Source organism: Lontra canadensis, unplaced genomic scaffold, assembly GCF_010015895.1.
Source record: "Lontra canadensis isolate GAN:19392208 unplaced genomic scaffold, GSC_riverotter_1.0 scaffold99, whole genome shotgun sequence".
NCBI lineage: Eukaryota > Metazoa > Chordata > Mammalia > Carnivora > Mustelidae > Lontra > Lontra canadensis.
Window position 1 is genome coordinate 7,010,247 of NW_022631093.1, and position 15,636 is coordinate 7,025,882.

Genomic DNA, 15,636 nt, shown 5'->3' on the forward strand with positions numbered 1-15,636 from the left:
CCTCTGCCCCTCACTTGTGCACAGGCACGTGCACTCTTTCTCTCTCAAATAAAATCTTAAGAGAGAAAGAAAGAAAGAAGAAATGAAAAGAGACGGAGGGAGGGAGAATGAATGAACAGACCAATCAACAAATATTTAAACCACCGGTTGGTCAAAGGATGGTCTGTGAACCAAAAGACCAAAGCTATTTTCATAGTATTTGCCTTTTCCACCGTGCTGACATTTGCATGATGATACAATATCAATGGCCCAAAAAATGCTGAGGTCTTAGCATAAATCCAGGCAAGTCGTATAAGACTGTACCATGGCCACTGCGTTCTTTACCACCACCTACTTGTAATTTTTTTAATAGAGGACTAGTCCTTGATGAAGAAGCAGTAAAAATTATTAGTTTTATCTCAGCCCTGAGTACACTTCATTTAATATTTGGTGTCACAAAATGGGAAGCACACATAAAACACTTCTACCGCATAATGCAGTACAATGCCTGTCTTGTCTAAATTGTGAGCTGAAGTTTTATCACAGAACACCATTTTCATTCGAGAGATAGGCTGACAAACTATGGTTATTTCAACCTGAATATGTGGCAGACATCTTCTAAAAAATGAGTAAGACTTAGACTTCAAGAAAAGCAAGTGACCGTACTGATAAAATTTGAGTTTTCAGAAAAAATGTGAATTGTGGAAAACCTTTATTTTTACCATGAACTCATTAATGTCCCAGTACTTAAAAGACACTTTTGATATAATCAATGGTGATATTAAAGAATGTGAACTGTTGCTGTATCATCATTTGGAAGAGCTGAATAACTCCCTTAAGCTGCATTTTCTAAATGCCCAATATACCAAGTTACAAAATCAAGCATAAATAAAATAATCACAGCACAAGACAGACCAAAAGATCAGAGCTGAAAAAAAACACAGATATGGTTTCAAATGTCATAATACAAATAACTTTAAAGAAGCTGGTACTCAATGTTTTGGCCTATTATCAAAGAAGAATGGACATACAATTACCTGAAAAGGCTACAAATATTCTATTTCTAACTACATACTGGTGTGATGGCAAATTTTCTTCACATACTTTAACCAAAATAACAAACAACAAGAAATGCAATACAGAGGAAAATGCAAGAATTCAGCTGTCATCTACTAAGCCACACATTAAAGACACTTATATCTGTAAAAATATAAAACAAGCCACTAAAAAATTTTTCACTAAAAAGGTTTTTGGAGATTTTGGAAAACACAGTTACATTTTAAAATTTTACATTAAGGGGGCACTTGCATGCCTCACATGGTTAAGGTCTGCCTTCAGCTTAGGTCGTGATCTCCAGGTCCTGGGACTAAGCCCCATGTCCAGCTCCCGACTCAGCAGGGAGTCTCCTTCTCCCTCTCCCTCGCTTCTACCCCTGCTTCTGCTCTCTCCGTCTCTATCTCAAATGAATAAATAAAATCTTTTAAAAATAAATAAATAAATAAAATTTTTACACTAACATGTAATAGGTTTATTGCTACTTTATAAATATATATAAATTTCTCAGTTTTAATTCCTAATATAGTAAATACCAATAATTACAACCCACGAAAAGAAAAGTTCTTTGGGTCCTAAATAATTTTTAAGTGTAAAAGGGGGTTATAAGATCAAGTCTGAGAACTGCTGATCTAAAACTAACAAAGGAGGAGGAATTTATCAGTCAAAAAACTGTTAGGTAAAACAAAGAAAAAAAAAATACATAAAAACAAAAAGAAAAAGCCTCTTAAGTAGCTGTACATAAGCATCTTCCCAACTACAAGTCTACAAAGAAACACTTCCAGTGCCTCAAACATGCTGTTTTTAATTTACAACATGGTAAATGCCCAGTGGTATAATCAACATTAACAAAGGTCTTTGGAGTCAATAATTTTTAAGAATGTAACATTTGAAAACAAGAAGTTTGAGAATGGCTATTTTAAACCATCACTAAAGGTTTATTTCCCTAGGGTCTAACATATTTTCCCACAGCTATTTGTGAAAAGAAATAGATACCTAATACTATGTTCATGAACTACCTCTCAGAAAAACTCAAAAAAATAGAACATTAAAAAACTACCAAAAGTTCAATCTCCAGTATCCACTAATTTCATAAAACAAATTTATACACAGCTCCCTATATGCTAGGGCTTGTGCATTCTAGGGCTATTTTTCCCTATTTTTCTTTCACTTGTGCATTCTAGGGCTATTTTTCCCTATTTTTCTTTCATCCATGGTGGGCAATCAATGTATTTTTTTTTTTTTTACTTCCATGCAATCAATCATCCAAAACCTCTACCTGCTGCTCCCCCACTGCTTGTGCACTTGCTTGCTCTCTGACAAATAAATAAAATCTTAATAAATAAATAAAGCTTCCTAAACAGTGTATCCAATGACTCCACCTATGCACTAAGACAGTGCCTCCACCCTAACACATTTATGAAGTTTACACAGTATGCCATGTGAATATTATCCCTTCCTACATGAAAAGATTGGGAAGAACTATCTTAATGTATCGGAGTTCTCTCCTTACAGCCTAACAACCTAGTTCTAGCCCAGAAGTTGGAAATACAAGTCAATTCAACCACACTATCATTCCATTTCCAAAGGTTCTTAAATTTCACCCAACTCAACTAAAACATACTAAAAATACAAAAACAAATTTTAAGAATAAATGTAAGAGGTTTTCTTTTGAAAAAGAAGTCTAAATACTAGGGGCACCTGGATGGCTCAGTTGGTTGAGCATCTGTCTGCCTTGGGCTCGGGTCATGATCTTGGGGTTCTGGGATCAAGCCTCATGTCAGGCTCCTGCTCAGTGGGAAGTCAGCTTCTCCCTCTCCCCCTGTTGCGCTCCCCCCGCTTGCGTTCGCTCACCCTGTCTCTCTCAAATACATAAAATCTTTTTAAAAAGGGTGGGGGGGGGAGAAATATAAAGGCTAATACCTAAAATTTTCTTAGCAGGTTTGCTTAAAATTTTCTCATTGCTCTTTTTTTACACACACATCAATCTTTTTTTTTTAAGATTTGAGAGAGAGTAAGCAAGCGAGAGAAAGAGAGAGCGAGTGCATGCATGAGCAGGGGGAGTGCAACAGAGAGATAGAGAGCAGCAGATTTCCCACTGAGCAGGGAGCCCAATGCAGGGCTCCATCTCAGGACCCCGGGATCATAACCTGAGCCGAAGGCAGATGCTTAACTGACTGAGCTACACAGATGCCTCCACACACAAACTAATCTTTCACACACTATTACAATTTGCATGATTCAGAGCTTCAGTGAATCTACATCTAGAATAAAATGTTCAAAAGCTAAAGTTCTTTCAACTGAAATACTACCTTGTTGATGCTGTAACACTACTTGGCTCCAGTATGTTCTCAGTCATCCTTAATTGTACCACCTCTGCCATGTCACTTGATTTTTCTGCACCCTCTTCTGGAAGTTCTTCTATATGTTCCAGCTTTTCATCTTCCTCTTCTTCCTCAGAAAGTTCATTAACCTATATAAATAAGAGGAAATTGAAAATCAAAATTTAATGTAACTGTTAATTGGCATTATCTAAGATATACTATTCTAAGAAAATTTTAACACAACTCATTTTTTACTTCACTTCCTAGGACCAATTTTCCTAACAGACTAAGCAATTGCCACTCTCCCTTATTAGAAGAAAACCGCAAACCAAACTTAACATTTTAAAGCACAAACTTATGATTACCTTAGTATATCACTAGGAATATGAGTAAGAATGTAAACAATGAAAACCCTGCACACTGCAGTTAGTTAACATTAAAAAAATCTTCATTTCCTACCAATCAGTTTTATAGACTAAATAGTTATGAAGACTTCCAACTAACCTCTCCAATTTCCAGGTGCATTTAGCAAGTGATTTTAATATAGTGTAAGTGCTGGAAAAGGCAGAGAAATTTTGCCTTAAGGTGTTAACTATGTTTTAGAAAATGTCAGCTAGGGGCACCTGTGTGGCTCAGTGGGTTAAAGCCTCTGCCTTAGGCTCAGGTCATGATCCCAGGGTCCTGGGATAGAGCCCTGCAAACCCTGCATCGGGCTCTCTGCTCAGAAGGGAGCCTCCTTCCCTTCCTCTCTCTCTGCCTGCCTTTCCACCTACTTGTGATCTCTGTCAAATAAAAAAAAAGAAAGAAAGAAAGAAAGAAAATGTCAGCTAACTTCTAAGGATTCAGATGGAATTTTTCATAAAGAGACTGGACCTTACAAGGGGGGACTCATTGTTTTGACCAGTAAACACAATTCAAGGCTATAATTTTCTTTCTGGCAGGGGCTATAAAATGTCTTCCATTATCAAACTGGCTACATAAGTAAACAATCATTCTAATAAAAAGACAATGAATATCGAAAAAGGAAAACCTCCACAAAATATTTCCAAATTGAGAAATAACTTGTCAAGCTATCCCAAAGAAGAAACTAGCCATAAAATATCTTAACATCTTTTATAATTTAATACTAGTCATTGAAAACACAGAGCAGTAAAAGTATACCTTTATCCATTCTAGCCAAATGCACTAGAAATACCTAAAATAAATTTATCACTGTGTGTAAGAGAGGTACTCTTTCCCGACAGTCAAAACACAGTTGCTAGAATACCCTCAGAAAGTAAACTTTAACCAGAAGATAGGTAATTTCTCCATGGCATTCTAGCACACTTGTAATCAACAAGTATAGACTGCCTGCTTTCAAGTGTAACACAGTAAGTACTTAAAAGCCAGACTCTGAAGGCAGAAAGATATATATTTCACATTCCTACTGTGCCCTTAACTATCCCTCAACTTACTTAACTTCTCCAAGCCTATGAATAAAATGGAGATGCTATACATACTACCTACCTTATAAGGCTAGTTGAAAGGATTAAATAATATATGCAAACTCTTCTATAGTGTCTATACATACTAAGCAATAAAATAATAGCTATCATTTTAACTGGAATTGTTACTTCTATATAGCGTAGAGCCTAGTTTCTACATTTAACATCACTTCTTTTTTGAGACAGACAGTATTTGCCACCAAACTAAAGCAGGAGCTCTCAACCACTGTGTATCAAGGTCACTAGTCATCTGGGTCACTAAAAATTCATTACTAATAAAAATACTTAAAGACCTCAATTTGTGAACCATTTACTTCATATATATAAAGCATATGCAGCATATTCAGCTAAATTTGCTGTGCTTCTAAATGCTAAACCTCGTCTATCCCCATCATGTTGAACAATGATGAAAATACTAAAAATCAGTAAATGATTATTAAATGAACGGTAAGATTTATATACAAAGGTCAAAATTTCATATGATAAATCAGTTTTTAAATGGAATCACATGGAAAATAACCTTCATTTTCCCCAGATGTATTTAATAAATTAATGAAATTCAAGAATATACTTAACATCTACCTGGTAACTCAAGCAGGAAAAAAAAATGGCAAGAAAATACTGTTTTCAGAGGTATTAAATGGGAATTACTGTGGCTGATCAATAAAGGTTTGGGTACCACAACAGTATATAAAAAAAAATTTTATTTAAGGTGGCTATTTAAGCTGAGAATAAATATTCATTCCACAAATTTTCAGTAGAGAGGTACTGCTATTTTAACATGCTACAGTAGATGTTTTAAAAACTAGTTTATACCTACAGTCAAGAGCTCTTAGGAATTACAAATACCTTATACTCAATTACTTTGAACACATTATATTCAATTCAATAAGCTTTATGTAAACCAACTCACATTGTTCAGTATTTTCACCAATAATCATTCAGTAAGATACAACACAAAAAGTAGCCTAATGGGATTTTCTTCCCGCCCTCCCCCCATCTCCCAGGCCTCCAAATATAACTTCCTATAGTAAGAAATGACTAAATTAGTTTGGGTAAGAATAAGTATTAAAAACTTTAAAATGCCCTCACCCCATACTTTGAAAATTCTCAATCCTCTCCTCATCAGCCTGACATTCTACTTATCAGTGCTCTATCTATTCCTAAATTATTCTGAACCTGCCCTACATATGCAACTGCCTCAACTCCACTCATGGAAAACCACTCACTCCACTTATGGAAAACCCTCATCCATACTTACATCTCTTCTTTCTTTGACTGCTGTAATTCCCTTCTCTAGGGCCTCGTGAAATGCCTGCTCTCCAGACTCCAGCTTGTGGAGAACGCTGCTACCTGCCTTCTCAAATGTATAAAGAAACATAATTATCACCTACATCTTCAAACCACTCTACTGAATTTGCATTCACGTAGGGATCCCATACAAAGAACCTGTCCACCAACTCTGGGTCATTTCTCAAACACTCCCTATTCATCATCGCCAGTCATCTCTCTCACACTATTAATAGAAATATATACCACCTTGAAAAGGCTCTAGCAGCAAAATACTTGCATCAGTGGGATGAAATTCCAACAGAACAGAGTCCTAGATTAACTTTACTTCCTTCAAATATCAAAATCAGAAGAAAAATAATCAGGGATGGCCCAGATCTACCCATATCTTTAAATACGGGGATAAGAAATTAGGGGATTTAAATATGAGGATTTAAATTAGGTCAATTTGAAAATACAACCAAAATGTGCTAAGTTTGAGGAAATTTTACTTTCACTCAATATCTATCACTTCAGCCTCACAAGTCAAATTGAAGTTATCAGAACTGCTTTAAAGAAAGCAAGCTTTCAGGTATCTGTCTACTACTGTAACCTACTTATAGTTCAGAAATGTGATTAAAATAGGTAAGAAACCAGATTCGGGTAATTAGCAATATGGGCCAAAATAATTAAATATACATCCCTGTCTCCTACAACTCACAGCACTACTCCATTTATTGAGTACATTCTACTCAATATACTAACATCCTCTTTTTTTTTTTTTTTTAAAGATTTTATTTATTTATTTGAGAAAGAGAGGGCAAAAGCAGCGGGAGGAGCAAAGGGATAGGTACACATAGACTTTGCAATGAGCACAGAGCCCAACATGGGGCTCGATCTCATGACCCTGAGATCCAGACCTGAGCCGAAATCAAGAACTGGACTCAACTGACTAAGCCACCCAGTGACCCCTAATATCCTCTTTTCTATCCATGGGCAAATTCACAGAATTCAACACTATGTCCTGGTGTTAATTAACCACTAATCTATTTAATTTAAAGCACAACATATGTTAAGTTTTCTTAACATTTTTTAGTGCTTAAAGAAATATAAAAACACAAATGCATTACATGTGAGTTATTCTACTGTATATCAGAGAATCACACAACATAAAACACAGTCAAGGCATACCCTGAAGACTTCAGAGTCATCAAGATATAAGTAGTAGGGCATATGTGCATCATTATTGTCTTACAAATCAAATCATCTTAGATATAGTGAGTAACACAAATGTATGCATATTATTTCATTTTGAGCAGCCATTAATTTTAACTAAATAAATCACTAAACTAAAATGTAATTTCTTTTTTTTAAGATTTTTTTTTTTTTAAGTAATTTCTATGCCTAACTTAGGGCTTGAATTTACAACCCCAAGATCAAGAGTCGTATGTTCTACCAAATGAGCTAGCCAGGCACCCCTCAACTAAAACTTTAGGGAAAGAAGTGACACACAATTCCCCAAAGATGGGATCTTATGGGCATCAAAAGACATTAATGGTTTAAGGAAAATCTCCTTGCCCTCTTCTTATCGTTTTCTATAAAGCAAGAATGATTTTGAAGAGATGTGTTACTTCTTTATTCTAACCAAGTTTTTAAGTCAGGAGCTGTATATGACAGAAGTTCAAAAAATATGGATCACTGATTCTGGCTACAAATTCTATCCACTTGGGTATACACATGCACACTGTTTTCATCCGCAGTTTAACACATTACAAACTGCAATTTGTCTTGTTACGGTTTCCTTAAAAGTTCCTGATACGTGAAAAAAAAGAGGAAGGTGGGGTGGGGAAAGAAAAGAAAAAGGGAGGAAGGGAAAGAGGGAGCGAAAATCAGACGATATAAATGCTTACAGGAAGAAAACATGGAAAACTAAAGAAGGTCTCAACTCCAAATATTAGAAAGACTTATCCAGAAAAGTCCCCAACAGTACAGAAACTCTTAAACAAAAGATGGGCTACCCAGAAAATAAAACTTCTAAGTTCACATTATCAGAACCAAGACCTGTAAGAACTAATGAAAATCTGTATGATAAACTACCTTTCAAGAGTTGCTGCTTCCTAATCTAAAAGCAAATGAAGAGAATCCACCCAATGTGCATCAATAAATAATTACCATATAATCAATCATCAAAACCTGGATACCTACAAGAGTGATAAGGGGAGCTACTAATAATTACATAAGGAGAGATAAACCAGGACTCTTCTGAAAAAAATGGGGCATACTATTACCTTTTCAAGTGGAGATCAAGTACAACAAATCAAATAAATCATAATATTGCATCCATACAACAGGGATCTATGCAGTAAAAACAAAAGAATATGCTCTCTCTACTCCAGTTAAGACTTCCCGATACACTGTTAACTGACTTAAAAAAAAAAAAAAAAGATGCAGAACAGTGTGTGCAGTATGCTACTTTCCTGTTTAAAAAACTAAGCAAATATTTACTTATATTTGCATAATGAAACTCTGGAAAAAATACATAGAAAACCAACGTGGGGGCAAAGGAGTGATTTGGGTAAACCAAGAAATTTTACTGTATATTTATTTTATTTTAACCAGGTGAATGATATACTCATTAAAAGAGCAACCACACTGCAGGCCCAAAATATAAGTAACTTCACAGGCTTTAACCTAATAAAAGTTTGACTAATTATTTCACTTAAGTGTAAAAGAAAAACCTCCACATAGACCTAAATTATAAATTCTAAACATGAAAAGTATGAATTAATGTGGTTTTACAATAAATTTATCAAATAAATAAATTTTTTACACTAAAAAATTTATTGTGCATCAATACTCTCATTTCATGAAGGAGAAAGTAACCAGGTTCTTGTACTATCTCAACCATCAAGGTACAGCAGAACAAAATATAATGCAGCCAAAGAAATCAATGTTAATTTTCCAAAGTCACAAAAGTTAAAAAACTACAGTGAGCTTCCCGATAATGAGAACGACTGCACTGTTCTACTGACCTGTGACTTTCATCAAGAATAACTTCCTATTTTTAAAAGTTTGTGTGAACTTTGTATTTAATCTATCCCTCTACCTTCTACTTCTCACCCTTTGCCTACATTCTTATGTGCAAAGTTTCTTTGCAAAAGCAAAAAAACCCCACCCATTCTTATAAAATAAACAATGCTTAAGTTAGAAGAAAAACACACAAACCCCACAAACTAACATATATTCTGCTTTCAATACCTTTTCTTTATTACTCAAATTGAGAACTTAAGAAAAAATACCATATTCATACATTACATGGATGTGTCACCCATGACTACATATAATAACCAAGTGAACTACTTTGTTCAGTACTTTAAAACTCCACCTGAGTTTATGCAAGCCCTTCAGAGCATATTCTCTAAAAATTCTCCCTCCAAGTAGAGTATTTTAAAATATTCTCACCTGTTCAGTAATTGAACTTAAATCATTAGATGAGAAATCTTCGTCTTCATTCTCAAAAAACTCATAGTAATTTTCCAGAAGTCCAGCCATTATCCTGCTCACTATTTCTTGCTCTTTCAGATCTTCCACATCTGTGTAAATGCTAAGAATAAAAGTCTACATTGAACTGAAAGTCCTTAAATCAAATACAGGTAAAATTAGAAGACAACCAATGAGTCATTTTAAAAATCTGAGCAATTTATATCATCATTCTGTGCCTCAGTTTTCCCATCTGTAAAGCCTACCTAATTTGTACCCTCTTCACAGAAATGCTCGGAGGGTTAATCAGATCTACTATAAAAAATAATGGTTCACCAGGCAACCTATGATCCTTGGCAGATAGTAAAATGACACTATTGCACAAAATTTTTTTTTTGATTACATAAAAATTTGTGGAAAAACTTACTGGAAGACATCTGGACCAAAGACAGCAGCCAAAGAGTTTGCAGACCAAATTTCTTCATGATGTGATGCTACATTGGCTAAAAATCTACACAGAAACTTTAACAAACTGTAATTAACAGGTGGAAGCTGCTGTAAAAGGAACCTCAACTTTCTTCCAAATTCATCTTCATTATTATAATCTATAAAAACATAATGACAGGTTTTTTTAATGAAGTAAAAGCAAAGCTCAGATATTTTGCCAGGTTCACATTACTCCACCCACATCACCTTTTTACTATTAACAATTCAAAACCTCTTCACTTCCTCTACCAGAGGCCAAATGGCTTAGAGCTTCACATTTCACTTATTAAGGGAAAGAGAAGAGTTGGAGAGAAGGAATTCAACCCCTCAATTGCTGAAGGTTGTTTTCCTCACCTATTACTCATTGGCCCAAATTCTCTATGTTTGTTTAATTCTCATCATACTGTCTCTTGCATGACTGTACCTGTATTTCCAAAGCAGTGCCAACCCTAAGAAGTCAAAATGCACTGGCCAATGCAAGTCAACAACTATGAGTGAACAAAGATTTAACCCACACCACGAAAACCTAACCCAACAAATACAAATCAGCTTTTTTTTTTTCTTTACTTGGCTTGAAGTTTGATGTCCAAATTGATATTTTATTTCCTTCAGGCAGGGGTCCAAGAACAAACTACAGATAGATTCTGAACCTGGAATCAAAGCTGTCTTCTGGTTTTTGCTAGGACATTCTATCAAACCAGGGATAAATAGTATCCTACAGCAACATCACCACTAAGGAACAGCACTATTATTGGATATTATGCCACACATACCACTTTATATGTATTTCTCTTCTTTCCCAACCTATTCCATGTTCTTGTGTCCTGCCTTTTCTTCTCCTTCTCCTCCTCCTCACCCTGTAGCTTAGGCTTCCTAAGACCAGTCATAAAAAGTAAACAAGACTACAGGTATCTAAGAAGTTGCCATCCCCTTGACTAGGCCATACAGACCCAAAGAGCATACGTCCTCCAAAGGGGAACATAAGAAGTGAATCTCAGAACTATTATAATTACTGTTTACATGTCAAGATTTCTACAAGATAAAAAGACTTTGAAATTAATGGTAAATGACTGATAGGTAAGAATCAAATTATACTACCTTGAGAAAGTTGCATCAAGTGAATATGCAAACTGCCAGGGATAACAGGTTCAGGGAGTTCTTGAAGGAAAAACCTAAGAAGACTAATAGCTGAGGGAACATCTGCTTCCTTAACCAAGTCCACCTCTTCTCCGCTGTCGTATCTCTGCCGAAGCCACTCCACTGTCTCAGCATTTCCATTGACTTGAAAAAGTCCTTGCTGCTCCAGACCTCCTACATTAGTTCAAAGTAAAAATTTAAAAAGCTTCAACTTCGACTACTTGGCCATATATATTCATTTTCCAACCAACTTAAAATACTCACTTTTGTTTGTTTGGTTTTTCTTAATTTTTTTTTTCAGTGTTCCAAGATTCATTATTTATGCACCACACCCAGTGCTCCAGGCAATATGCACCTTCCTTAATACCCACCACTAGGCTCACCCAACCCCCCAAACCCCTCCCCTCCAAAATAAAACCCTCAGTTTGTTTCTCAGAGTCCACAGTCTCTCATGGTTTGTCTCTCCTCCAATTTCTCCCCACTCACTTCTCCTCTCCATCTCCCAATGTCTTCTGTGTTATTCCTTATGCTCCACTAATGGCCAAAATACTCACTTTTGAAAAAACCTTGGCTCTCCTTACAGGGCTAAACACCTTCAAATCACACATTTTAGGAACATACTATCTCTGTTCTGAGGGATAATTTATTTTATCCACTCCACCTCCATTAAAAATATTCCATTACCACCCCACTAAACAACGCTATAAGCTGGGCATTTCTAAGTATATAACTTTACATAAGAAATCTCTACCATTTTTCGTTACTATATTTTGGACTTTCCATAGTGGAAAAAAAAGAAAAGAAAAAAAATCCGAGGTCAAAAGGGATAAACTGTTTAACAAAGGCCAGTCTCAAGGTAAGGAAATGTATACCATGTTCCTCAATATAGTCCACAACGTGGCGGACTATGAACGGAACCTCATTGTCTGGATGTCCTCCCTGCTGCAGCTCATCAAGTGGAATTCCAAATATTTTGTTAGCAAGAACGGAGTTGCAGTTACTCAAGGAAGGGGAGGAGCTCTTCCTCATATCTTTTTTGCAGCCAGAAATCAAAGCTGTCTTTTCTGCCAAATGAAAGACAAACAAACAAAGAGATTAATAATCAACAGGTGACAAGATGATTAAATACATTACAAAAAATGCCTTACACCTGAATTTGTTTTCATCATTACATATGTTCCAGTTCTCGGGCCCACAAGATAGATATTCTACAAATAAAGCTCAACACAATCATCCAAACATTTTCTCTATTATGTATAGTTTGCGCATTTATCAAACAATGGCACATCTATCATTAAATTTAACAAAGGACATTAATGTCCCAAAGACAAATTATGGGGCAGATGTGGCTCCAAGAGGACCTTTGCTGACCAAGCTTAATGACACAGGTAAAAAGCCAAACCCAATCATTTTTGTACTGTGCTATATGAAGCACATCTAACCTCTTAATTTATAAGCACCCAAAACAGGAGAGAATCACTTTTTATAAAGTATTAGGCTAATAATCACTTTTCATCAATGATGGGCTAGTAAGAACAAGATCAACCAGCTCTTATTCGACATGACAGAGCAGCCACAATGTTTTTATAAATGAAGGATATTTTTCAGTTCTAGACATCAACTTTCAAATGAGAATGTTCTTTCATCAATCCTGCTATTTCATTAATTATTTCAAAGAAAAATTTCCACAGCCAATCTCACTCAGAAGAAGTTTAAGTTATTTGTCTTAACTTTGTAGGAACAGTGATCAGTAAAGTACTGAGAGAAAACAATGTTTCAAATATCTGAAGCATCAGACAACAAGTAATCCCAAGAAAAATTTGTTTCCTAAAATATTTACTACTTTATGTGGGAGATGAGTATTTTCAAAAGATGTTAATGAACGAAATGACACCAACTGGGCTTTTTTTCATCACATCAGAGAAACCATTCCTTTCTCATGAGAAAGAACAGAGCAAAATAATAAATCTACTCAATATTCTAAAGTTTGCAAAAATAATCCTTATATAAATTACATAATAGTTGTACCCAGTTGATCAAGAGTGTCACAATGTGACTAGGAAACAATCCATTCAACTTGAAGAAATTAGGGGAAGCAAAACTGCCATAAATTTATATAGCTTTCAACAAGCAAGATCCATTCTTCAACATATGTGGGGCCAGGTAATAACTACAAAACCTCAAGTTAATAATCAAACAGCAGCAACAGCAGATCAACTCCAAAACTTCTGTGGATTTATATAGCATAGGAGTTACCATTGTGAAAACTTACCTTTGAGTACTTAAACACCTAAGTTTAAAAAATGGCTTCTGCACCAGCTACCCTCACTGAGCAAGCATTCTTTTGTCATTTATGGCTGTTTGAGATTATGGCAGAAGATCAGCCTGTAGTTCCTCATTGAAGAAACGCAGAACTCGATCAGTACTTCAGCAGTTAATCTATAAGAAAAAAAAAAAGTTATTTTCATTTCCCAAACCATCTCTTACTATGAGAAGCAACAGAATAAGCAGTGAAGTCCAATTATTTAAGAGGGTAACTATACTGAACACCATTCTTCTGCCTGAAAATGTGTCTGTAACCTAGTAAAAGGCATAATCTTATACAAGGTTTCAAATTATGGTGGCTAACCTGGACAAGGATCTTTCTGGTAAAAACAAATAAAAGAACTGCAGAGGAGAATCTTTAACAGTACAGATCTTCAGAGATTACACCACTCAAATAATCCATCTTCCTCAGTGGATCCTTCATTTGAACACACATACCCTGCCCACCTCCACTGGGTCCCCATATACTCAGAACAAAACACAAAAACCTTTTCAGATCAAAGAACTGAAAATAAGATTTTAAGCTTGGAAAAGCACTTATGTACTTCATTCTTTTCTTTGTATACAACAGTTTTTTTTTTTTTATCAAGAATGTAGTTGTCTGAGCTTTCTGGTTTGGAGAGACAATAGCATATGTTGGAAAAAAGCACTTAAGAAAAGCTAATATTCAAATATTGACTCCACCATCCTATACATATGACCCTGAACAACTTCCATGTCTTCACCTCTCTAATCTTAGGTTTCCTTTATGTAAGAGTAATACTTATGCAGCTGTGTAACTGAGATAATACATGAAGGTAGTAGACAGAGAACCAGTTTTCTCTCTTTGCATTTAACACTGAAAGACCAGCAAATAGGCTGGGAAGAGTGGAGTTTTGTTTGGCAATGTGTTTAGTATTTGGTCTCAACTGTGAATTGTTGTTTCATCATCCTCTATGAATTCCAGTAATCTACTTAAAAAATCTTCTAATAAGCTCAGGAAACTACACTACAGTACTCTGTTCAAGAGAGTCCAGGTAAGCAGAAGAGTATTATCATTCAGTGTCGTTTTCAAAAATGTCTTATTAGTAACATATACCTCCAGGAGGAACATGAAAAATGGAGGGGAAGGAAAACCACATTCCCACAACAAATCTTCGGTAGATGATTACTTCCTAAACATCCTGAAATGTCTGCTAAGACACGTAGCCTATTCATCTGAAACACAATTTCAAAGTTAAGTTATAGAAGATCTTTTAGAGAGGTTAACTTCAGGGATAAAATGTTTAATGAACTTACATTAGGTCAGGTTGATACTTTCACAACATAAAGAAAATGGGAATCTGCATGATGTACAATAAATTAACACTCATTAGAAGAGTTCTGTTAGAGTCAAGTTCTATGTATCATTAAAATGGGTACTCAATGTTTCTGTGCCTTGTTAATGAAACCAGGAATCAGCAGAGTACAAAAATCATTTAGACTGAAGAGTGGCCCAAAATAATATTCCTGCAAAATGCAAAGTAGTTTTTGACATTATTTAATCTTGTTCCCCACTCCTTGTCCATGTAAATATTCCCTTCCTATCTGTAGTGGGTTCAACATTGTTCCCCCCAAAATTCGTATTCATCCAGGACTTCAAAATGTGAACTTACTTGGAAATAGGGTCTTTGCATATGCAGTTAGTTAAGGATCTCAAGATGAAATCATCCTGAGGGCGCCTGGGTGGCTCAGTCGGTTAGGCCTCTGCCTTTGGCTCAGGTCATGATTCCAGGGTCTTGGGATCAAGCCCCATGTCGGACTCCCTGCCCTGTGGGAGCCTGCTTCTCCTTCTCCCTCTCTGATGCTCCCCCTGCTTGTGCTCTCTGGCTCTCACTCTCAAATAAATAAATGAAATCTTAAAAAAAAAAAAAAAAAAAAAATCCTGGTTTTAGGGTGAGTCCTAAATCCAATGACCGGTGTCCTTATCAGCAGAATACAGGACACACAGAGACATAAAGAGGGGAAGAAGGCCATGTGAAGATGGAGGGAGAAACTGTGAGTTATGCAGTCAGAAGACAAGAAACACCAGGAGCCACCAAAAGCTGGGAGAGGCAAAGGAAGATTCCTCCCCAGAACCT

The 15,636-nt window shown here is 35.8% G+C and overlaps 1 protein-coding gene across 10 annotated transcripts in view; it reads right to left on the reverse strand.

Moving 5' to 3' along the window:
- Window positions 1–15,636, reverse strand: part of FAM13B (family with sequence similarity 13 member B) — a 73,063-nt gene that overhangs the window by 42,413 nt on the left and 15,014 nt on the right. For 4 of the 10 annotated variants that reach the window (XM_032837721.1, XM_032837726.1, XM_032837725.1 and 1 more), the window contains exons 2-8: window positions 13,485–13,651; window positions 12,085–12,276; window positions 11,174–11,386; window positions 10,017–10,194; window positions 9,572–9,713; window positions 6,102–6,200; window positions 3,345–3,505 (exon numbers count right to left, since the gene is read on the reverse strand). In XM_032837721.1, the coding sequence (XP_032693612.1) occupies window positions 3,345–3,505; window positions 6,102–6,200; window positions 9,572–9,713; window positions 10,017–10,194; window positions 11,174–11,386; window positions 12,085–12,241 (950 nt within the window). In that variant the 5' untranslated portion in view covers window positions 12,242–12,276; window positions 13,485–13,651. Of the gene's footprint in view, window positions 1–3,344; window positions 3,506–6,101; window positions 6,201–9,571; window positions 9,714–10,016; window positions 10,195–11,173; window positions 11,387–12,084; window positions 12,277–13,484; window positions 13,652–15,171; window positions 15,189–15,636 lie in introns of those variants that run through there. The other 6 variants (XM_032837729.1, XM_032837728.1, XM_032837727.1 and 3 more) reach the window with 4 other exon arrangements.